The sequence below is a fragment of the Erithacus rubecula genome, assembly GCF_903797595.1.
Source record: "Erithacus rubecula genome assembly, chromosome: 27".
NCBI lineage: Eukaryota > Metazoa > Chordata > Aves > Passeriformes > Muscicapidae > Erithacus > Erithacus rubecula.
The window spans coordinates 2,500,613-2,522,524 of record NC_136679.1 but is presented as its reverse complement, the minus strand read 5'-3'; the positions used below and the strand labels follow the sequence as shown (position 1 = coordinate 2,522,524).

General features: G+C 64.6%; 3 protein-coding genes across 4 annotated transcripts; 2 read left to right on the top strand and 1 right to left on the bottom strand.

The window, feature by feature from the left end:
• Window positions 1-11: 11 nt before the first annotated feature.
• Window positions 12-8,713, bottom strand: CNTNAP1 (contactin associated protein 1). Its single transcript, XM_079327976.1, has 24 exons — window positions 8,551-8,713; window positions 7,400-7,501; window positions 7,033-7,226; window positions 6,800-6,947; window positions 6,396-6,599; window positions 6,144-6,328; window positions 5,916-6,059; window positions 5,320-5,581; window positions 5,090-5,239; window positions 4,851-5,022; window positions 4,657-4,763; window positions 4,432-4,551; window positions 4,091-4,294; window positions 3,862-4,018; window positions 3,579-3,706; window positions 3,297-3,464; window positions 3,002-3,220; window positions 2,685-2,924; window positions 2,375-2,611; window positions 2,083-2,210; window positions 1,879-1,972; window positions 1,545-1,778; window positions 1,375-1,422; window positions 12-1,293 (listed from the first exon to the last, which is right to left on the bottom strand). The coding sequence occupies exons 1-24, from the start codon at window positions 8,627-8,629 to the stop codon at window positions 1,103-1,105; spliced, it is 3,915 nt and encodes a 1,304-aa protein (XP_079184102.1). The 5' UTR covers window positions 8,630-8,713; the 3' UTR covers window positions 12-1,102.
• A 2,061-nt stretch (window positions 8,714-10,774) lies between these two features.
• CCR10 (C-C motif chemokine receptor 10) lies at window positions 10,775-14,491 on the top strand. Its single transcript, XM_079327875.1, has 3 exons — window positions 10,775-10,840; window positions 11,800-12,803; window positions 12,837-14,491. Exons 1-3 carry the CDS (start codon window positions 10,829-10,831, stop codon window positions 12,889-12,891), a joined length of 1,071 nt encoding a protein of 356 aa, XP_079184001.1. The 5' UTR covers window positions 10,775-10,828; the 3' UTR covers window positions 12,892-14,491.
• Window positions 14,492-14,870: 379 nt separating this feature from the next.
• Window positions 14,871-21,790, top strand: PLEKHH3 (pleckstrin homology, MyTH4 and FERM domain containing H3). 2 transcript variants are annotated; one of them, XM_079327982.1, is made up of 13 exons: window positions 14,872-15,165; window positions 17,019-17,074; window positions 17,740-17,828; window positions 17,955-18,149; window positions 18,329-18,486; window positions 18,626-18,749; window positions 18,874-19,171; window positions 19,268-19,475; window positions 19,706-19,842; window positions 19,954-20,074; window positions 20,154-20,603; window positions 20,676-20,867; window positions 20,947-21,790. In XM_079327982.1, exons 1-13 carry the CDS (start codon window positions 15,013-15,015, stop codon window positions 21,127-21,129), a joined length of 2,364 nt encoding a protein of 787 aa, XP_079184108.1. In that variant the 5' UTR covers window positions 14,872-15,012; the 3' UTR covers window positions 21,130-21,790. The 2 variants fall into 2 exon arrangements, with proteins under 2 accessions (XP_079184107.1, XP_079184108.1); XM_079327981.1 differs by having other exon boundaries at window positions 14,871-15,165; window positions 20,154-20,867.
• Window positions 21,791-21,912: the final 122 nt, after the last annotated feature.

Below are 21,912 nucleotides of genomic sequence, written 5' to 3'. Positions count from 1 at the left end.
ATGAGTGACCCACACTGGCTCAGGGTGGGAAGGGGGCAGAGGTGTGTGGTGGGGAGAGCAGGACATGATGTGTGTGTGCACCAGCAGCTGAGCTGCCTCTAGCCCTGGCTCACTGCATCTTGCTCCAGGACCAGGAATTGCTCTTGTCAATGTGGTGCCTCCCTTGGTGCAGGGTGGGAGGAGAGGATCTGATCCTCCTGATCCAGCTGCCAAGGTGAAGGCCGGGGAGTGTCAAACGCCATCATTCTGCCTTTATTTGATTATCTTCACATCTCATTCAAAAGAACAGACTTTTTAAAAATAAAGTGCCCAGTGGAGCCAGGCCTTTGGGTAGATAAATGCATATCTGTAACATTGTCTTACCACAACACAGCAAGTGAACAGGAGCTTTCCCTGGGCTGGAGGTAATCAGCAGGACTGGCACTTCGTACAGAGAAGTAGCAAACTACAGACCACGTACCACGACACGCGGGGACGTCGCGCCCGCGGGAGCTTCCGTTTGGTTTTTTATACAAACCGATAGAATAAAAAAACCAGAGTGTAGTAGAATATCCAGCAACAAAAATGGTAGAAAGGATCTGTACCTGATCTTATGAAAGCAGCATCTCAGCAAGGTGCGGTGGCGGCATGCGCGGCGCCGGTGGGGAGTATTGCTTGGCAGCCCGGCTGTGCGGGGCCGGTGCTCGTGGCTCTGCGTGGCGCTGGCGAAGCGAGCAAAGCAGCGGGTCATCTACGCGGGCAGCGCTAACGGGCGGCAGCAGCCGGGATCCCCCGACCAGAGGGAGGGTGGGAGCCGGGCCTGGGGCTCCCCGGCAGAGGCCAGGCAGGATTTGGCAGCTGGAGAGGCAGCAGGCTGCCTCCAGCGTGGCGGCTGTCGGCGTGTCCGGGGCGAGCGAGGCTGGGGCTCGGCGGGTCGTGGCCGTGCTCCGGGGCCGGTCAGTGGCGGCCGTGGGGAGGAGGTGGCCGCCGGTCCGGTCCGGTCCGGTCTGTTTGAAGGCGGGTGTTGGCAGTTCAGGTGTGCTCGGCCTTTTGGTCCCGCAACACTCGCTCATTCCCGGGCGGCTCCCGGGGCTGCGGGGGCTGTGAGCCCATCCCGGCCCCGCTAGTCCCCTCTCGGCTCCTCCAGGATCTGGGGCAGGTTCTGTTCTTTGCGTGCCGACGGCGGTTTGGGGGCACCGCCGTAATCCTGGATGGCCTTGGGCTCGTTGGTGTGGTAAGAGCCCTTGTAGCGGTGGTGGTAGAAGTAGAGCAGCACCAGCAGCCCTGAGAGCAGCAGGAGCAGGAAGATCACAACTGCGGGGGAGAGAGAGCAGTGAGGGATTGGGGAGGGGCCGCAGGGCCATGCCAATGTGGAATACCAGAGGCTTCACTTACAGCCAATGATGATCCCAATCCAGCCATCGTCGTGCACGTGTGGGAACTCTGCAGAGACAGAGCAGGCAGCTGAGACCAGACTGCAGCAAGGTCTCACGCTGGAGCTTCCCTTCTGCAGCTGGTGCTTGACAAGGTCTCCATCCCCACCAAGGTCCCACCACATCACCCACCTGTGGCCATGTACCAGGGGTCCATCTCAGGAGGGATAAGGAGGGTGCTGAGGGGAAGCATTGAGGCACAGCTCGACTCCACCAGTTCCCCCCGGATGCTGTAGGGCCGCAGGGGGCTGGTGGGGTGGAAGATGGCTTTGAGGGGCACGAGGGTGTTGAATTTCACTCCTGAGAGGCAGCCTGAGAAGCCAGGTGTGTTGTAGCGCTGGATCTCGGGGTCAATCACACCAGTCTCTGTGGGGCCACAGAAGGAGATTACTCATCCCTCTCAGACAGCAAGGGCCATTCTGTGCAGAGGAAACCCCGGAGACCCCAGCATGGGACCCCAGCTCACCCATCACACGACCCAGGTACAGGTTTTTGGGTGAGTCCAGCTTGCTGTCCACAAACAGGGAAAACTGCTGCTCCATGACGGGGAGATAGTCCACCTGGGAAACAGGTGCACAACATCAGTGCCCACAGAGCCACCCCACCCAAGCCCCCTCCCAGCCTGACCTGAAGCCCCCAGGCCCCACCAGGAGGGTGCCCCATCCCAAACCTGGGTGTAGAGTGTGCGGTGCAGGCGGGTGATGTTGACACGGTGGGGCCGCCCATCTGTCACTGGCTTGTTGGTGAGAGTGAAGACATAGGGGCTGGTGCCCAGCTGGTAGCGCAGCTGTAGGCTCCCTGTGGGCAGCACAGAGCTGTCAGCAGGGCTGGACCTCTCAGTGGGCACCTCCAGCCCATCTATCGGGTTGGAAAGTGGCATCCACAGAGAGGAGCATCCTATGCAGACAGGGGTCCTCATGCAGGCTGTGGATGAGCCCAAGGGCAGTGGGCCCTGCCCTCACCATCATCCTTGATGAGCACGGCCATATAGTCCTTAACAAAGGTGCTGACGTAAAGCAGCACGGCAGGTGCCGAGGTGGTGCTGAAGCTGAAGCTGACCTCCTCACTGGTGAGGTTGTAGCCAGGCAGGGGCTGCCAGGGACTGCTGACAATGCTGGCGAACTCTCGGGCGGCGTACAGCGACATGGGCAGGATGTTGTACCGCACCCAGGTGCCCTCCTCGAAGTACCCACCGATGTCTGCAGGAGAGCTGACGGGTGAGGGGAGCGCCGGCCCCTCGGCCCCTCCCAGCCCGCGGAGCACGGCGCTCACCGTGGTTGCAGAAGGGCCCGGTGAAGGCGGAGATGCTGCAGTTGCAGGTGTAGTGGCTGTAGCGCTCCACGCAGAGCCCGCTGTTCTGGCAGGGCACCGGCGGGTCCTGGCAGTAGCCGGTGCAGTTGACCCGCACACCCTCCGTCTCGTTGGCCTTGCCCTCCAGGTTGAGCGTCACCCCGTTCATCCGCAGTGCCCGCAGGCACCCCAGGAACGGGCGCATCTTGTGCTCTGCTGCACCTGCAGCAGGGCCAAGAATGAGTGCCCTGTGGCACTTGGGGACCTGGGGGTGCAGGGGCGTGGCCAGGGGCTCTCACCAACGTAGAGGGGCCGGTCAAATTCCAGGCGGACGAAGCTCTGTGGGGGGAATGGCCGCACCACCCAGGGCAGCTTGTCCACCCGCAGCCGCGCCAGCTTGACATTGAGCTCAGCTTTCACCTGGTGCCACTCGTCATCGTTCCAGGGTACCACCGACCGCACCGTCAGGTTCTCGTCCCCATTCCCAATGTCAAATATAAATGCCACATCCCTGGTGGCTGCAAGGACAGGATGCTGAGAAGAGGCCCCAGCCCTTTTTCCCCCAACAGTCCTGCACCCTCTGCCCCACCGTACTGTTGAGCTCAATGCGGATGTAGTTCCGGTAGCCTGGGTTCTCCAAGAAGACTCCAGACTGGGCAGTGGTCTTGAAATAGAAGGAGATGTCAAGGCTGTGGTTGGCCTGGAAGGTGGGGAAGATGAGGGCTGCGCCCCTGTTGAAGGAGACGGTGTTCCAGGTGTTACCTGCAGGGCATGGGAGAGGCAGTGAGGGATGGGCAGGGTCCCTCCATGTGGGACACCACAGGCAGGTGTAGGCACTCTGCAGGCAGGGGATGTTCTGTGGGGCCGGTCACTTACGGTCTCCATAGCACCGTAGGGGCCCCAGCAAGAATTGGGCTTCAGAGCCAGTGCGGTTGGTGTCTCCAACTACAACCTGGGTGACGGGCAGGTGGTCCACAAAGGTCAGCAGACCCTTGTCTGTCCTCCTGCAAATGTGAGTACATCAGAGGGGCCATGAGGTGTTTCTTTCCCTTCACCATCCCACAGCCCTGCTACCCCCATCTGAGTGCCCCAGAATCTGTGCCCCTCATGACTGCAACCCCCACCCCACATCTCCTGTTCCACAGACACCACCACTCACCAAATTGCATGGTCGGCATCGCAGTTGCAGAAGTACTGGGGGTCAGCACAGTTCTTTTCCAGCCCGCAGGCACAGCGCTGGATGCCGGGTCGCGAGCCCCCCCAGTAGTAGTGCCGCTCATCATTCCGACCCATCCAGAAGCTGAAGGGCAGCCCGGCTGCAAGCCCAGAGGAGGGTCAGGACACTGCCCTATGCAGCCATGCAGCACCACCCCCCTTCTGGCACTCACAGGGGGTGTTGAGCAGGCGGGAGTTGTAGCAGTGGAGCTCGATGCGCTGCTCGCAGTACTCAGAGGCATTGGCCAGGGCTGAGACCTCGGCCCAGGAGGCGTTCCAATACTCCACGGCCCCCAGGTAGGGCCGGTCCACACTGGAGCCCGTCACCCGCGTTCCGTAGTGGCGGTTGTGCCGGATGATGGTCCACGCTCGGTCCTCTGCAGTGAAAGGGGAGCTTCAGGACTTGACCCCTAGGATACCCCCACTCCCTCTATCCTGTTCCAGCTCCAATACACAGGCAAGGACTGGTTCCCAGGGGCACCAGAAGTCCCCTCTGCCCTCCTGCTACCCCCACCTCGGATGTCACAGTACACCGTGAAGGGCTTGAGCGGCCCACTGCCATCTGGGTCTATGGTGTAGTTGCCTGACGTCTTCCCGCTGACCCGGTAAGCATCACACGTTTCCTTGTAAAGGGCTGGAAAAGAAGAATGGGGTGGAGGTCAGTGCAAGGGAGGCACCAGGCAGGAACAGGGCTTGCAGATGCCCCTACTGTCCCTGACCCACAGAGCTCCAGACTCACATTTGTGGCAGGTCTCCCCCTTGTACCCCGTCAGGTCACAGATGCACATGAAGTCATCCCAGGATTGGATACAGCGGCTGTCGTGCTCACACAGGTTGGGGGTGCACCTGAGGGCACAGAGGGTTCCTGTCCCAGCACCAGCACAGTCCCCAATGCCCCCCACTGCCAGGCAGCACCCTTGTCCTGGTCAATACCTGTCTGTGATCCCACAGACGTTGAAGAACACATTGTAGTACTGTGCGTGCCTTTGGTGTGCCATCAGCTCCACATCCACAGGCTGCATGTCTACGTTCAGCATCTGCATACAGCCGTGGAAAGCTGTCTGGTTTGACCGGCAGCCAGTGACTGAGGCCGGCTTGGGGCAGCCTGCAAGACAGATGGGGGTGAGCAGCCCTCAAGCACCCATTGCCCCAGACCCCACCCTGCTGCCCACCTCCAAAGAAGTACTGTTTGCCAGTGCGTAGCTGGAAGGGGTGTGCCACCCGAAACTCGGCACCATCCTCATTGTCAATGGTCACCACGGCTGAGCCCTCCCGTGCCACCAGGTGCACCGAGTGCCAGAAACCATCGTTGAGGCGATGCCCTGTGCAGAGGGGAAGATGTGTGTGGGGATGCTCCACTGCCAGATTGACCCCTCAGCCCCATGCTGGCTCTCCAGCTCACCTGCAGCAAACTCCAGCTTTTTCTTGCCAGGTTGGCTGATGGAGACATTGATCTGCCCCTCACTCAGCACCATCTCAAGGGAGCCCATGTTGTCAGAAAAGCCAGTGTAGAGCAGGAGGCCAACAGTGTCCCAGGAGCGGAAGCGGAAGCTGACAGCCAGGCGGTTTCTCCGTGGGATCCCTTCCACCTGCACGTAGTTGTTGATGCCAGCGAAGGTGATGGGGGTCATCAGCTGGTCCTGGCAGTAGTGGCCCACCTTGCCCTGGGAGTGACCAAGGGAGGGGTGAGGAAGAGAATGTTCCCATAGAGGGGAGGCCCTCCCATCCCCACAGTCCTGGCCTCAATCATGCCAAATTGATCCCAATGCCTGGCAGAGCCAGGCAGGCGCCCCAGGCCAGGGACAACCTTGCACGGTCAATCTGGCGCCGCTTGGCTGAGCACGGCCGCTGCCCGGCCCCGTGTCACCCCGCAGCAGGCAGGGAGCCTTGCCCCAAGGAGGGGGTCACCCCGCACTGGGGCTAAGGACACCCAAGAAAGGGGTCCCCCCCACAGCAGGGAGAGGACTCCCAGAGAAGGGGCCACCCCCCAGGCTGGACCTCAAAGCGAATGTTGGGCCGCCGGTGCCGGGCCAGCTCGGCGATGTTGACCCCGTTGAACATGATGTTCTCCACACAGCCCCGGAAGTTCTGTCGGTAAGTGAGGTGCTGCTTCTCGTGGTCAATCACCCCCCCAAAGAATACCTGCAGGGCAGAGGGAGGGTGTCAGCCCTTCTCTGGAGCACACCCCAGCTCAGCATCCTGCAGCCCCCTGCCCAGTGCACCCACCTCGGTTTCGAGGTCAAGTTGGTCGAAGGTGCCATGGCAGCGGAAGCGCTTGACCTCCCCATCCAGGGTCAGGTTGATAAAGTGCCCCAGACGCTCAATGTGCAATGAGTGCCAGTGCTGGTCATCCAGGAGGCTGCCCATTGCCACCGTTGTGTGGCCCTCACTGGCGTGCAGTGGGCTGCTGCCTGGGGAGGACCAGCATCAGCCGGTGGCCCCCTGGCCTCACACCCCCAGCCCCTGGCCCCAGCTCACCTAAGCTGATGTGCAGGAGGAGCTGGGCCTGTTTGAGCTCCACTGTGATGTAGTCACCCTGTGAGCCCTCCCCGTGCATCAGCACCCCATCCTGCTCCAGTGTCTTGAAGTTGAAGGAGATGTCATCCTCAAAGGTACTGACCATCTTGGCTCGGAAACGGTAGGAGATGGCATCATCCCCATCAAAGTAGAGCACGTGGGACCCTGGGGAGAGCAGAGCAGCCCCACCCCTGTCACTGCCTGCAGCAGCAGGTGCCCCGGCACAGAGAATACTCCCTTCTGCTATGGTTTCTGCCATGGCTCCAGACTGTTTAGACACAACCCCATCTGAGAGAGTTTTCCAGGTGTGCCAGAGCCAGGATCCCACCATGCAGGGCTGCTGGAGCCCCTGGCCAGGTACTCACGGTAGGGGCAGCCATAGAGGCCCAGGCGCAGCCCAATCTTGCCACGCGGGTTCCAGGCCACCGGAATGATGCGAATGTATCGTGCGAGGATGGGGTAATGCAGGTCATGCCGCACCACCCCGCTCTCATTCACGTTCCCAAAGAATGTCTGGGGGTGAAGGGTCACTGTCAACACTTTGCTCCAGGTCTCTACCCCCCTCAGAGAGCCCCCTCCCACCTGAGCTCCCCCCTACCCAGTTGCTGCCCTGCTGGAAGAAGGGTTTCCAGCTCGTAGGGTGATCTCCATAGAGCACAATGTAGCGTGTAAGCCAGTCATAGGTGTTGAAGGTTCCCTGCGTGGCCACTGCATTGATCCGGTGCTTTTGCATCAGGTCGATCTGGAGCCAGGGCTGCTTGTCGCGGGGGTCGGGGGACCAGCCGCTGGTGCCTGCGGGGGGAGCAGCTCAGCGGCTCGGCTCCCGACTGAGGGCGGCTGCTCGCTCGGCCCCACCACGGCACCTGACTGGACCCTTCAGCCCCGCGAGAGGCAAAACCCGACCAGGGACACCCCTTGCCCACCTCCCCTGCCCGCCTGAATCCCGGTTCCGCGGGGGGACTCACTGTACAGACGGGCGAAGCTGGCCGAGTAGAAAATGTTGTATCTGGAGGAGGCACCGATGGAGTAAGAGTAAAGGGGAGCAACGAGCTCATCATAGCAGGGTCCTGACGAGAGAACGGAGTTGGGGGCGGCCTCGGAGCACTGAGCTGGGCAGTGTCCCCGCGGGAGCTCCCCAGCGCTGCGGACCCTGAGGGCTCGGGACCCCGCGGTTCCCGTGGGCCGGCGGAGCGGCGAGCCCGCTTTGCTCTCCCCTCCCACTGCAGCGGAGCTGACACACCTCTGCGGGCCCCGGCGCCGGCTCCAGCCGCCTCCGCACTGACGTGGGCGACGGGACCCCCGCTCTGCCCCGCCCCGGCGGGGAACGATCCCGCCTGGGATTCCGGGGGACCCCGTGCAAACCTCGCGGCACCGGCAAAAGACCCTCCGAAGGGGCTGGGGTTCCGAACCTCCTTCAGGGTCCCCTACCGGGTCGGACGGAGCCCGAGGAGACCAGGAGCAGCCCCAGCTCTCACTGTAGGACCGTGCTGCATCAACCCCCAGTCCACCGCCCGCCGACTCTACCGTGCCCTGTACCACCGAGCCCTGTACCACCGCCCCCCGCCTCACTGCCCCGGGGAAGAGGCTCCGAGCGCCGGTTCAGGGGGCCAAGGGGAGCTGCCCGCTGCAACCAGGGCCTCGCCGATTCCCGTTCCCGATAGCGGGTCGGGCCCGGTGCAGCCCCGCGGCGGGGCCAGCCCGGCGGGTGGCGGCGCTGGCCGAGGTGCTGGCGGAGCCCGGCCGGTCCCGTGGGGCGGCCCCGCTCTCCTGGGCATTCCGGGGCATCCCGGATCCTCGAGGCGTCCCGGTTGTCCCGGGTCCCCAGAGGCTGCGGCCGGGCGCGGGGCCGCCGCCGGCGGGGGGGCTGCGGCGGGGCCGCCCCGGGCGGGGCGCGGTCGGGGGGAGAGCCCGGACGGCCGTGTCCGGCGGTGACCTTGGGAACGATGCGAACAGGGGCAGCGGAGAATATCGCGGGATGCTGGGAGATGCCCAGGGAAGAAGGGGGGATGCCCGAGAGAACGGAGGATGCGGGGACTGATCGGGGATGCGGGGACGGGGCGGCGGGCGCGGTCCCGCAGTGCGGAGCGGCAACTCCCGGGACTGCGGCCCCACTTACGTGCGAGGCAGCCGGGACCGGGGCGCAGGAAGCCGGCGCAGGCGGCGAGCAGGAGCCCGAGGAGGCGGCGGGCGCCCATGCTGCGCGCCCCGAGCGCCCTCGGCGCCGCCGCTCCCGGTGCTGCAGCCGCTCGGCGGAGCGGGGCCGGCGGCTCCGCCCACGGGGCGGGGGGGAAGCCGGGCCGGGCCGGGCCGGGCGCGGCGCAGAGCCCCGGCCGCCCCCGCCGCACCCACCGCCGCGCCCCGGGGAGATGCTCCGCCCGAAAGCGAGATTTCCCCACTTTTGGGCACGGCGAGCTGCCGGCCGCCCGGGGCTGCACCTGAACACGGCTCTTGTGGGCGGGGGTACGGGCACAGTGAGGCTGTGCAGGAGCCCCCCGGGCACCTTCGGCCGGTTCCTAGGCGGCAGCTGGTCCCCGCCGCGCCCCGAGCCTCCCGTCCCTCCGCAGCCGCCGTGCAGGGGGAGGCTCGGAGCGGTGCCCGCAGCCCCCCCGCAGCAGATGTGGTGTGGCGGCGATTTGTAATCAAGCCGTGGATTAAGGCCTGCAGGTCTCGGGGTCGCTGCTCTCTCCAGTGGTGCAGAAGAAGGGATTTAGTTTGTATCTGCTCTCAACCACCCCCAGACGCCCACAGAGGGGTTGCAGGGGGGGGTTGGTGCCTGCGTGCCCTACATACACCTACATCCCTGCGGTGCTCCGTGTCCCCTGGCCCCGCAGGAGCAGCAGTCCTGCTCTCCCAGGGACCTCGAGCAGTCCCGAGAGACGGGGATGCCCCAGCAGCTGCTGGGTCCGGGCTGGCTCCGAGCGTGGAGCAGGAGCACGGCCAGGCTGTGGCCGGGGCAGGCGCACCGGTGGCTCCAGACCTGGCAGCGTGTGCCAGGCTCGGTCTGCGGGCAGGGGCTGAGGCTCCTCCCTGCCCGGGCAGAGCCCAGACCGCGGCTGGGGAGTGGGAAACAGCAGAAAGCTCCAGGTGTGGCAGGGATGTGGGACACCTGGCAGTGCACCAGGAGTTCTGCTACCAGGAGCTGGAACTGTGTGCTGAGGACATTGGCACCCACTCTCCTGTCCATGTGCCTGCAGATCAATCCACAGGAGAGGCACAGCTCACCTGGCCTTATCCTGACATTCTGGGGGGCTGCCTGCTCTGGCCACAGCCCCACATCCTGACCTGTGCTGGCTCAGATCTGTGACAGCCCCAACAGGGACATATAGAATCCCTGCTCTGCACCCATAGGTGCCAACTCTGGCCTCAGGACCCTTCTCCCTCCTGCAAGATGCAGGGTGCAGGAAGGCATGTCCAGAGCAGTGATCTGCAGTTAGCATCCCTGCACTGCAAAAAGAGCCCGAGAGGGGGAAGAGACCCTCCAGCAAAGAGCCCTGGGGACACCTGGAGGCTGGGAGTACCTGTCCTGGCTGCTCTTCATCCAGGGTGCAACAGCTCCACAGCCTCACAGAGAACACCCAGGATCCTGTGCCCGTATGGAGGCAGCAGGAGGGCCTAGGGCAGACTGGAGATAAGCCACGGCAAAAACAGCTGTAGCTGGGAGAAAGGAGGATTGAGGGATTATGGCCAGGAACCCATTAAAGCTAGGGATAAATTTTCTCCCCCCCTGGGGAGAGGAAAGTGGGGCTTCTGCCCCACAGGAAATAATCCGCTTTTTAATGAGGAGCTGGGAATTTTGTTGTCAACAGCCAGCAACACGCCTGCCCAGCACTGCAGGGATGCAGCACTAGGCTGGGATCCCTGGGTGGGTGGTATGCCCTGCACCAGCAGCCACCTCAGCTTCTGGAACCACCATGTTTGCCATCAGGAAAAGATGATCCTAGACCAGACAGATCTGCCGATCCTGCTAGAGGAGCATCCTGCCTGTGCCAGCCCACAACAGCCCCCACTCCACTCATTGGCCCCATTCCCTCTGGTCCTGCAGGAGCCAACAACAGCCCTGGGATGGGCTGGGGTTTCCTGCATGTGCTGGATGCCCTTGGCCAGACCCTGCTGCCCTGGCTGGGTGCTCCTGGGTTTGGCTGGCACACCCACATGACAGAGACTGAGCAGAGCTGCTATTTCTATCCCCAGCATGCAGATGTAAAAGATGCACAAGTAAAGGATTCAGGACAGGCTTCAAAGTGAGGTCACACCTGCCTTTCTCCCCAGGGCTGGGTCTGTGCTTTCTACCATTCTCAGTATCAGGAGCTGCACATGGTAAAACCACAGGTTTCAGAGCGCTCAGACACCAGCAGTTTGAGACTCACCAGCCAGGGGAAAGGCTCTGCTGCTCAATGAAGGAGCAGGTAAGGGGGCTGCAGGGTGAGGGGTTTGCTGGGACCCAGGCAGGACCCCCCCCACCCCCTATCAATGGCTTTTCTTAGTTTTTTTAAGGCAGTTTTCTTGTGAGCCCTGTGGGTTTAGACTGAGAGGCAAAACCCTGGGGATTTCCAGCACCAGGATTCAGCCTGGTGTTCCAGGCCCTTGGGGCCTGAGCAAGAAAGGGGCTAGAGGAGCTGCTGGAGTGTCAACCTGCCATGGCACTGGTTTTTAATCCCACCTGTGGTCCCAGAGCAGTTGAGGAGCTCAAGCCCAGCTGCCTGGATTCACTGACAGGGGCCAGAATGAAATTGCTGTTGTGAGGCTACTGTGGGTCCGAGAGTGTCAGATCCTGATCTCCAGGTCAGTGGGGTCCCAGCTGGCCAGTACCAGGCTGCAGCACTGTCCTGCTGCCCCAGAGCAGGGCTGAGCAGCTGGGAGGTGGGAGCACTGCGCTCAGCTTCCTGCAACCTGTGTGAGGCAGGAGCTCCCTATCTGGGAGCAGGACCAGGCAGTGCAAGGCTGGGGTCCCCAGGGTGGTGTGTGGGGGCTTTGGGCACCTGGGGATGCTGGTGTGGATCCCCAAAACTCAGTTGCCCAGGGCAGCTGGGGCTGTAGGCTGGGTGCTGAGCCCCAGAGCAGTTCCATGGCAGGTTCAGAGTTATTTTGTGGGAGGTGAATGCTGTGCTAGGGACGCCGTGGCTGGGGTTATATCCCTGCTCGGGAAATGTGTGGTCTGTCTTGTAACGACTGAGTGCGGTGAACCTCCCTCTGCTGCGAGGTGGGTGTGAGACAAAAACAAACTCCTCGCGGGACCTGGCTCTGCGGCACACCCGGGCTCCCAGTGGTGAGGCCGGGTGGAGATGAGCTGCCCCGGGTGCGGTTCTGCACCTCGTGGCCGGGCGACCACTGCTGAGCCCTCCTCACTCAGCCTCCTTCTGCACAGGTGACTCCCAGCCCCGTCTCAACAGAGTTGATGGTCACCACTGACTATTACCCCTGGGAGTACGGGTACTCGGGCGAGACCGGCATGCTGCCTGAGCTCTGTGAGAAGCAGGAAATACAGGGCTTCGCCCGCACCTTCCAGCCTGCCGTGTACCTGCTGCTCTCACTGCTGGGCACGGTGGGGAATGGGCTGGTGCTGCTCACATACATCCTCTACCGCCGGGCACAGAGCGTCACCGATGTTTGCCTCCTGCACCTCGCTCTGTCTGACCTCCTGCTGCTCCTGACGCTGCCCTTCGCCATCACCTACACGCAGCAGGGCTGGTCCCCGGGCACAGCAGTCTGCAAGGCGGTGCAGGGTCTCTACGCCCTCAATTTCTACAGCGGCTTTTTCTTCCTCACCTGCATCAGTATGGATCGCTATGTGTCCATTGCGCGGGCGCCCGCTTCCTGGCGAATGCGCCCACAAGCTCGCCGCCGTGGCTGGCAGACGGCGGGGCTGGCCTGGCTGCTGGCCACGATGCTAGCCCTGCCCCAGTTCGTCTACAGCCAGGCAGAGCAGCACCAGGGTTTCCGGCTCTGTCGTGTTGTCTTCCCCCGGGTGGTCTCACGGGAAGCCCGGGGGGCCACCAACCTGGTGCAGGTGGTGCTCGGCTTCGCGCTGCCCTTCCTGGTGATGGCAAGCTGCTACGCAGCTGTGGCACGAACACTGCTGGCGACCCGCGGTGCGCAGCCTCACCGGGCGCTGCGGGTGCTGCTGGCCCTCGTGCTGGTTTTTGTGGCCCTGCAGCTGCCCCACAGCCTGATGGTGCTGCTGGACGCGGCCGAGCTGCTGGCCAGCTGGGAGATGAGCTGCGCCCAGAGCCGCAGCAAAGACCTGGCGCTGCTGGTCACCGGCGGGCTGGCGTACCTGCGCTGCTGCCTCAACCCCCTGCTCTACGCCTTCCTCTGCCAGCGCTTCCGCCGGGACCTGTGGCTGCTCGCCAGCAAAGCCGGCTGTGTTAGGTCCCTCGACCCGCGCTGATCCTGCTGCTCCAGTCCCCGCAGTCCCCGCCGGCGGACATCGCTCTCCAGCTGCTTGGACGTGGCGTAGAAGCGCAGTGCCCGCGGCCGGGGCAGGGACCGGCGCCGCGGGGTTCGGTCCCTCCGCGACTCCCCGGGGGCAGCGCCGTCCGTGCACGGACCTGCCCCAGCGAGCAGCACCAGACAACCCGCACGGCGCCTGCACACGCCTGGGCAGAGGGAAGAGCAGCCCTGCAGCGCCTACATGCCCTGCGACTGCCTTCAGTGCCCGGCCACCCGCCGGGCTGCGGTCCCCGCAATGTCACGCGTGTTTCAGGGGAACCCGCAATGTCACGCGCGTCGAGTGCCATGCAATGTATGACGTGCTGTGGGGGTCCGGGCGGTGCCGTGAGCGGGGTGGGTGGGTGCAACAGGCAGGCAGCTGGTTCCCATTCTCACAAATAAACCCCGAACGAGTCCCGGTGGGCGAGCGCAGTCTCCGTGCAAGGCGACGCTGTCCCGGGGGGGTTTTGTGGGGCCGGGGGCGGCTCCTTGGCCATCGGCACTGGCGGGCGATGCCTGCAGGAGGCAGCAGATGCCCGCGCTTCCTGGCTGCCCTCTGCTCGTCCCCGCCGCTGGAGGGACAGGGAGCCCCGGACAGGGGACAGCAGAGACCCCCCCGAAAAAACCCTTGGGTACTGCACCCCAGGGTGGGGACAGAGGGACGTTCGTCTCCCCTCCTTACTCCCCCCATGAGCTCCTCTGCATATCCCGGCCCAGAGGTTCTCCGGCACCAAGGTGCTGCGCTGGAGCTGGCCCGGCCCGGACACGTGGCGACCAACACATGACACAGGCTAGGACATGGCGAGCGACACATGTCGCACGGGCTGGCACATGGTGCTCTGGGCCAGCAGCACCGGCGCCGTGCAGTGTCCCACTCACCAGGCCGGGTTAAAGAGTCGCCCCACAGTGCCAGGAGCAGGACTGGGTTTGGCTGTGGTGCAGCTGCCCATGGAGTCTCCCAGCAGAGCTGGGCATGCAGAGAAGCACTCCCGGTCCTGCCAGGGCTGGAGGCTGCTTCCTGTTCACCCTCTGCTCTGTTTGGGATTAGCCCAAGGCTCGACTGGAAGAAGCCATTCCAGAAGCTTCACCTACTGCTGGGCCATAAACAGGTTACTGCTGACTCAGCAGCCCCAGAGGTGGGGTGATGGGCCTCTGTCCCCCGCAGCCCTCGGTGGGGATCAAGGGTGAGATTCGGACAGTTCTTGGCCAAACAGCACAGCTGCCCCTGTTGCCCACCCAGCCTGTGGTTTTGGCTCCAGTCATCCTCTGCCCCCATAGCTGGTGGGCTCGATGCCCGTGACTGCCCTGGCCGCACAGCCGGCCCCACACCAGGGGCTCAGTCTCAGGCAGAATCCTGAGCAGGCTGCGTGGGAGGGGAACTGGCAGCCAGAGCTTCCTGCCTGCGCATCCCAGCACCCAGGCTCCCAGGGACGGCGGTGATCCAGCAGCTGCAGCAAAGCCAGAGCCTTAACTCCTGGGGCTTTGGGAGCGCCGCCAGGGCCGGGATGCTGCCACAGCACCGACGGCTTGAGGCTGCTGCAGACCCTCTGCCACGGGGCAGAGCCCGGGGTTGGGCTGGGCTGAGCTGAGCCATGTATTTGTGGTACCGGGTGTGACCCCACCATGAATGTCTTTCACCAGCTCCTTCGTGGAAAGGCTCTAGCAGGGACCTAGCTAGGACAGACCTGCCCGGGCATGGCGCCGACCGGCCCACGGTGCCCTCCCAGCCCAGCACAGAGCCCGCGGTGCTGCCCGCTGGCACCGGGCTGAGCCGCCATGCTGGGACAGGAGCCAGGGCAGCGCATGACGGGGGTACCGGCAAGGGCCGGTGCCCGGTGCCGGTGCCTATGCCGGGCGCGGGCAGTGCTCCGTGCCGGTGCCCCGTCAGGTGCCGTGGGTACACGCTGCACCCCGCCGGCGGCGGCTCCGGGAGCACCGGCCCTACCGCGCTGCCCCCGCCCCGCCGCTGACGCACCGGCGGCCCCGCCGCCCCGGGCAGGAGCTCCGCCCCGGGCCGCGCGCGGCGATTGGCGGCGCCCGGTGACGCGCGGCCCGCCCGGGGCGGCGGCGGGGCCGGCGGCCGGTGCGCGGGGCGGGCCGGTCCCGGCGCGTCCCGTCCCGGTGCCGTCCCGTTGGTGTCGGCGGGGCGATGCCGTTCCCGGGCGGGCTGTGGTGGCTGCTGTGCTGTCGACGGGGCTTCACGCTGCTGCGGCGGGACTACGGCGAGGCGGAGCGGGAGGCGGACGGCGAGGCCGAAGAGGAGGAGGAGGCGTCCTTCGAGCTCCGCGCACAGGGAGACCAGGTGGGGCCGGCAGCGGCTCTGGGAAGGCCGGTGGGACGAGCACAGCCGAGTTACCGGGTTGGTCCCGCTGGGTGCAGGGGTGGCTCGTCCCGGCGGGTGCGGGCGAGCTGCAGCCCAGGGAAAGCTGCGGAGGTCCCGGGCCCGCGGGGCAGGGCCGACCCTCGCGGGAGCCGCTGCCCGCTGGTACCGGCTGGTGCTGCTGCCCGCTCCTTAGGACGGGGTTACCGTGCCGAACCCGTGCCAGACCCGCGCCAGAGCCGCGGCGGCCCGGTGCCCCGCCGGAGCAGGCCGGGGCTGTCCCGGGAGCACGTGCCGGGTGTGGGGAGCGGGCCTGGATCTCCCCTCTCCGGCTGCTTCCTCTCTGGAGGGAAACGGAGCGGCGGAAACCGGTGCTTCCTCCGGCCGGGGCTGCGTGTGCGGCGGCTGATAGCGCGGGGTGCGGGGACAGCCCCGGCTCCCGGGGGCTCCCGTCTGTCCCGGTCCCCGCGGTCTCCTGCACCGAGGGGACGCAGGGGTGGTGACTGCCTGATCCCACTTGCTGTAGCCCCTCTCCCCTGCCCATTGCGGGGGCTGCAGCACGGCCCGAGCTGTGGCAGGGCTAGGGACAACTCTATGCTATCGGTCCTTTAGCAGCAGGGCCCCTTTCCCAGCAGTGGGACGGTGGGAAGTGGGGACAGTGACAGGGCTGGAGCTGGGCCCTCTGGGAGCTGGTGGCACTGCCAAGGGCACAACTACGTAAGGAACCGTCTTTGGGCTTCCCACATCCCATGGGCCACACTGGCTCCGGGCTGGCGTGGGCGACTGGTGACGCCAGCTCCCCTGAGACCTCTTTGCTGTGGCCAGGGGGTCCTTGGAAACCCACAGCTGCTCCCTTCGTGGGAGCGTGGGAGCAGCTCCCCTGGCCCTGTCGCCGCGGCTCCTCTCCTGTTTATTTATATCCCTGAGAAGGAGCCGGCTGCCACCGCTGCCTCCTCTGGACTGCCCGCGAGAAACGAGGCACTGCCTCCATTCCTGCAGCCCTCAGGAGTGTGTGAGGCCCTCCCCAGCCTGGCAGTGGGGCAGTGTCTGGAGGTGCTGGCCCTGTGCACGGCTACCAGCATTATGTGACAGGTGCCCTTAATGCCACAGGTCAGTGGTGTCTGGCCCTGCCCCTCAGCACAACCATACCTGCGGCGGCTCCCCCCTCCCTGTCACTATTTTTAGCATCTGTCTCTTTTTCTTGGCCGTTGCGTGCTCTGGCCTGTCGTGCCTGTAGCTGCCCGGTTGGGCTGCAGCTGGCAGGAGCTCCCGTGCATCTCCCAGGACAGCACTGCCGGTGCTTCCATGTCCCCGCACCCGCTCTGCTGGGCACCCTGCCCGACCCGGTGCCTGCCTGTGCCTGGGCTCTGCCTCGTGTCCCAGCATGTGTGCCAGGCTCGTCACGTGAGCGGCACTGTCCATGTCAAGTTGTGCTGCGTGAGGAGGAACTGACCCTGTCCTACTGCAGGGCCAGGGACTTCCCAGCGCTGCGTCCCACCGCCGCGGGCAGGAAGTCAGTGGCCCCATTACAATGGGACTTTGTGCCGTAAGCGTATTACTCAGCACTGACCTTGTGCAATTCTGCACGGTATTCAGCCAGCCGGGTCAGCTGAGGACACACGGCCAGCGCGCCCGCCGGCTGTCCCCGCACCCGGGGTGCCCCAGCTGCAGCCCCAGTTCTTGCCGTGGCCTTGGGGGTGCCAGGGCTCTCCTGCCCCATGGCAGCAGGATGAGCCTGTCTCTCTGGCCCCAGAGCTGGGTTGATGAGTCATGGGGGGAATGGCCAGGGGTGCCAGGTAATGACCATGGGGCTGAGATGTCTCCTTCCTCCCCAGGGATCCCTGGAGGTGAGCCTGAGCCAGCCCACCCGTAGCAGCAGTGGCTCGGAGCGGTGAGTGATCCCCTGCCTCCATCCTGCATTGTGTCCCTTGTGTGGTGCTGCAGGAGCCGAGGGACTGGCATGTTGTGGGAGGTTGCCCTGGTGCTGGTGTGTGCTGAACCATCCTGCCCACAGAGCTAGCACCAGGCTGTGCTGCTCTGTCAGGTGGAGCAGGGAGTGGCAGAGCTGAGACTGCCGTGCTTGTCCCCGTGCCTGGTGCATCCTTAGGCACGTCTCCATCCCCCTGCCATGCTGGATAGCTTGACTGCCTCAGGCTTAGCTGGTGGGGCTGTGCATGATTCTTCCTGTGCCAGGAGGCTCTGCCAGGCTGTGTCCATCAGCAGAGGCTGTGCCCTGGGGTGGTTGGTGCTGAGGAAGACGGGGTGCTGGGGCACAGGGGCCTGCTGTCTCCCTGTACTCGCAGTACTGACGCTGCTGCCAACATTCCTTCCTGGTTGTTCATTTTCCGAATTCCTTGGCAGGGCCAAGACTGCAAACAGCTTATTTTTAGCCGGGGTCATTTGCACCCAATGACTCTGCCGCGTTCCCACCGCAGGGCTGTGGGGTGCACAGAGCCCCTTGGGACCCAGCTCATCCCAGACCTGAGGCCAGCTCCCTGCTCAGGGGCTGTGGGAGACCCCCACGGGTACCTGAGCTCAGCCCCGTGTTCTCCTCAGGTCCCTGCTTGTTGCGGAGGAGATGCGCAGCCTCATCGTGGAGAAGGGCCCGGGGCCAGTGGAGGATGACCCTGATGCTCTCGTGAAAGGTAGGATTGTGCCCCAGCTGTGGCTGGTCCCATCCCAGAGGGATGGTCAGACCTGTGCAGACCCTTCCCTGTGCTGAGAAGCCGGTGGGGTGGATATCAGTGAGGGCTGAGGGTTCCTCTTCCCAGGCTGGCTGCAGAGGGAGATGCGGGGCTGCATGAAGACCCCCTGGATCCGTCCTCGGAAGTACTGGTTCGTGCTGACACCCGACTCCCTGGACTACTACAGCAGCAACGAGAAGGGGGCCCGGCGGCTGGGCTCCCTGGTGCTCACCAGCCTCTGCTCCGTGCTCTGGCCAGACAAGCAGCTCTACAAGGAGACAGGTGAGGTGCCTGTGCCCCTCAGCTGGGCTGTGTCATCCCAGGCTCTTGTGCCCTGTGATACCCTCCCAGCCCTGAGGGCCTCTTTTGCCCAAAGGAGGGGCTCTGCTGAGCCCTGGGGCGCTGAGCCAGCCTGGCTGGTGTGCTGGTGGGCAGTGGGTGAGTGGGTCTGTCCCTTGCAGGCTATTGGAGTGTGACAGTGTTTGGCAGGAAGCATTGCTACCGCCTGTACACAGAGCACCTCAACGAGGCTGTGCGCTGGGTGTGCGCCGTGCAGAAGGTCATTGACAGCAAAGCACCTGTCCAAACGCCCACTCAGCTGCTTATGCGTGATGTGGAGGTGAGCCCATGGCACCTGCTGCTGTGGGCAGCACTGGGATGGATGTTTGGGGGCTCACATACCCCAGGGTGGTGGTGGGGGTCTGTGCCAGGGAGGGTGAACCCCTCTGCAGCAGCTGTCATTGCTTTGCCCCTCCCAGGAGCACAGAGACAGCCCCGAGGTTCTGGAGCAGATCTATCGCTGCAACCCCATCCTGCGCTACACCAGTGGCCCCCTCTACGCTCCCCTGCTGCCCTTCCCCTATGGCAGCCTGGACCAAAGCGGTGAGAGGCAGGTGTGGGGCACAGAGCTGGGTCCTACACTCCAGGCTGGCAGCAGTGATGGCTGGGCTGGACACTGTGCTGGCCCTGGGTGTGAGGACAGTGCCCAACTCATCCCATCCCACAGCGCCCGGCCCCCGCAGTTACACCACGCTGCGTGACGAGGCTGTGAAGCTCTTCAACTCGCTGCAGCAGCTGGAGTCAGAGCGGGACCCGGTGCCGCTGATGCAGGGTATCCTGCAGACCTGCCTGGACCTGCCACCCCTGGTGGATGAGATCTACTGCCAGCTGGTGAAGCAGACTACGGAGCCGCCGGCGCCAGGTGGGCAGGGCGACCTGCACTACTGGCAGCTCCTCACCTGCATGAGCTGCACCTTCCTGCCCTCCCCGCCTGTCCTGCGTTTCCTGCGCTTCCACCTGGACAGGTGAGTGCCAGAGGTACCAGCTGCCACCAGGGAGCTCACAGGTGCTGGGTGCCGCTCAGATCAGTGCCACCCTGATCATCCTGGCATTTCTTGCAGGACAGAGAATCGTTTTCCTGCCTCGGAGATGGCCAAATACGCCAGCTTCATCCGGGAGGCGTTGGAAAAGACGAAGGGGAGGGAGTGTGTGCCCTCTCTGGAGGAGATCCTGGTGCTGATGCAGCGGCAAGAAATGATCTGCACAGTGCACTGCCCTGGGGTGCCTGCCTGCAGTGTGGCCATCAGTTCCCACACCACAGCCGAGGAGGTGAGGGGCTTATGGCTGTGCCAGGCAGGGGGCTGGGAACATTTTGGTGCACAGGGCTGGGTGGGCAGTGTGCTGCAGCAGGTGAGGGGGTCTGTCCCTGCTAAGCCATGGTGGAGAGGGGCCAGGTGCTGTCTGCCTTTGCCCACCATGACCTATCTGTGTCCCTTTGCAGCCCTGAGCGCCGTGGCCAGGGACATGTGGTCACCATCGGTTGCCTTTGTCTCGCCCAGGTGGCCCAGGAACTTGTGTCACGCCTGGGGCTGTCCCAGAGCCCCAACCTCTTTGCGCTCTACGAGCAGTCCCGGCGACGGGAGCAGCCAGTGGGCAGTGCCACACTGCTGGCTGATGTCCTCACCAGGTTTGAAAAGTAAGTGTCCTGTTCTGCTGCCTATGGAGGAGAGGGGCTGGGGGGCCACGAGTGGGAGGGAATGGACAGTATGGGTCCACAAGCTGATGGAGCTGGTCCTGTCTGCTGCAGCCTGGCTGGAGAGGACCGGGAGCAGGACCCACCTTGCCGGCTCTGCTTCAAGCACTACGGCTTCCTGGACACGGACAACGTCCCGCGGGACAGCCTGGAGTTTGCCCTCCTCTTTGAGCAGGTGAGTGGCACGCTGGGGTGGCTGTGCCGTGCCGTGCCGTACCCTGGTGGCCGTGCCAGCTCACCGCTCTCTCTCGCAGGCACACGAGATGGTTCTGCGGGGCTACGTGCCCACATCAGAGGAGACGCTGCAGACGCTGGCGGCCCTGCGCCTGCAGAGTCTCAACAGCGACTTCTCCACCCACGCGCCCTTCCCGCGCCTGGAGGAGCTCTTCCCCCGCCACGTGCTGCACGCCCGCCTGCCGCCCCCGCCCCACCGGCCCCCCAGCAAGTGCCGGGGGGCCCGGCTGCGCGCGGGGCTGCTGGCCGGCGGGCTCTGGGGGCAGGCGCTGGCCAAGCAGCGGGCGGAGCGGGACCAGCGCCTGCGGGGCCGGCTGCGCGAGGAGGGGGCCAGCACCATGGCTGCCATCGTGGAGAAGTGGAAGCTGCTGCAGGGCATGGGCCGGCCCGAGGCCATGGCCGCCTACGTGGCCTTGGTGCGGGAGTGGCCTGGCTTTGGCTCCACGCTCTTTGATGTCGACCTGCAGGCGGTGAGGCCCCGGCTGGGTGTGGTACAGGGGCAGCCCTGGCAGTGGGACACCCTGACACCCCTCTCCCTGCAGAGCCCCGTGGGCTCTGGGCCCCAGCGCCTGTGGCTGAGTATCGGGGCCAAGGCTGTCTCACTCTACAAGCCGGGAGAGCCCGAGCCCTTGGACAGCTTCTGCTACGGCCGCATCTCCTCCTTTGGTGCCTCTGACAGCAGCACCTTCCGCCTCTCCGTGGAGGATCGAGACCTGCTCTTTGAGACCTCCCAGGTAAGGAGCTGCCATCCCTGCACCCTCCCCTCTCACCAAGGATGGCCTGGACTGACCCCCGTGCCTGCTCTGCCTGCAGGTGGATGAGATTGCCCAGCTCCTCCACACGTACCTCGCCTCTGCGGGTGCCCAGCGGCTGCCCCGGCCCCAGGAGCCTCCCAGCAGTCACCCCAGCTCGGAGCCTGCTGTGCTGCCCCAGGGGCTCTGCCCTGCAGCCGGGCCCTGGCAGCACCGGCCACCAATGGGTTCCTCCCACAGCTAGCCCAACAGTGGGTGTGGCCAGCAGGTGCTCCGATGGCCGATGGCCGGCGTGGGAGGGCCACCCAGCCTGGCAGCGAGTGGCAGGTCTGTGCTGGCCCCCAGCTGCTCCAGAGAGCAGGGGGCCAGGGGGTCATGCTCCCCCTACTGCCATTGCCTTTCTGGCTATTCCCTTAATTTATTTTGAGCGCCTGCGCGCCCCACATCTCCCAGCACTTTCCCTGGTGGGCAGTGGGGCCGCCCCACTGCGGTCCCCAAACTGCCCCCAGGCCTGACCCCTTCCCCTATACCCTGGTGCCTTTGCCTCCAGCACTTGTGTTGCCTGGCCACTCTGCTCGTGCTCTGGGGGCTTTGCCCAGAGCAGAGGGTACCAGGCAGTAGTGCTGTGCCATCATCTGTCTGTCCGTCCTCTGGACCCACCCCTTCTAGAAAGCTGCGGGCAGCTTTAGCCAAGCTGCCCCGGGGACCCGTGGGCTCCTCCTGCATGAGTGGCCGGGCTCTGCGGTGGCCCTGTGGCCAGGCTTATGTCACAGGGGTGGCTGGTGGAGTGGCAGCTGGTACGGCTGGGGCTTGGCCCCTCAGTGTTGCCTCTGTAGAGTTTGTTGGTTCTGTCTTGGGATGGGGGGGTTAGTTGATTGTTTTTCTAAATAAATGCACAAAGGAAAGGCTGGGCCTCCTGTCCTGGAGCGTGGGTTGACAGCGGGAGCTGGGACAGTCAGATCCCTGGGGCAGCCAGGGCAGCAGGGCCTGGGACAGGCAGAGGGGAGGAGCAGCACAGCATGTCCTT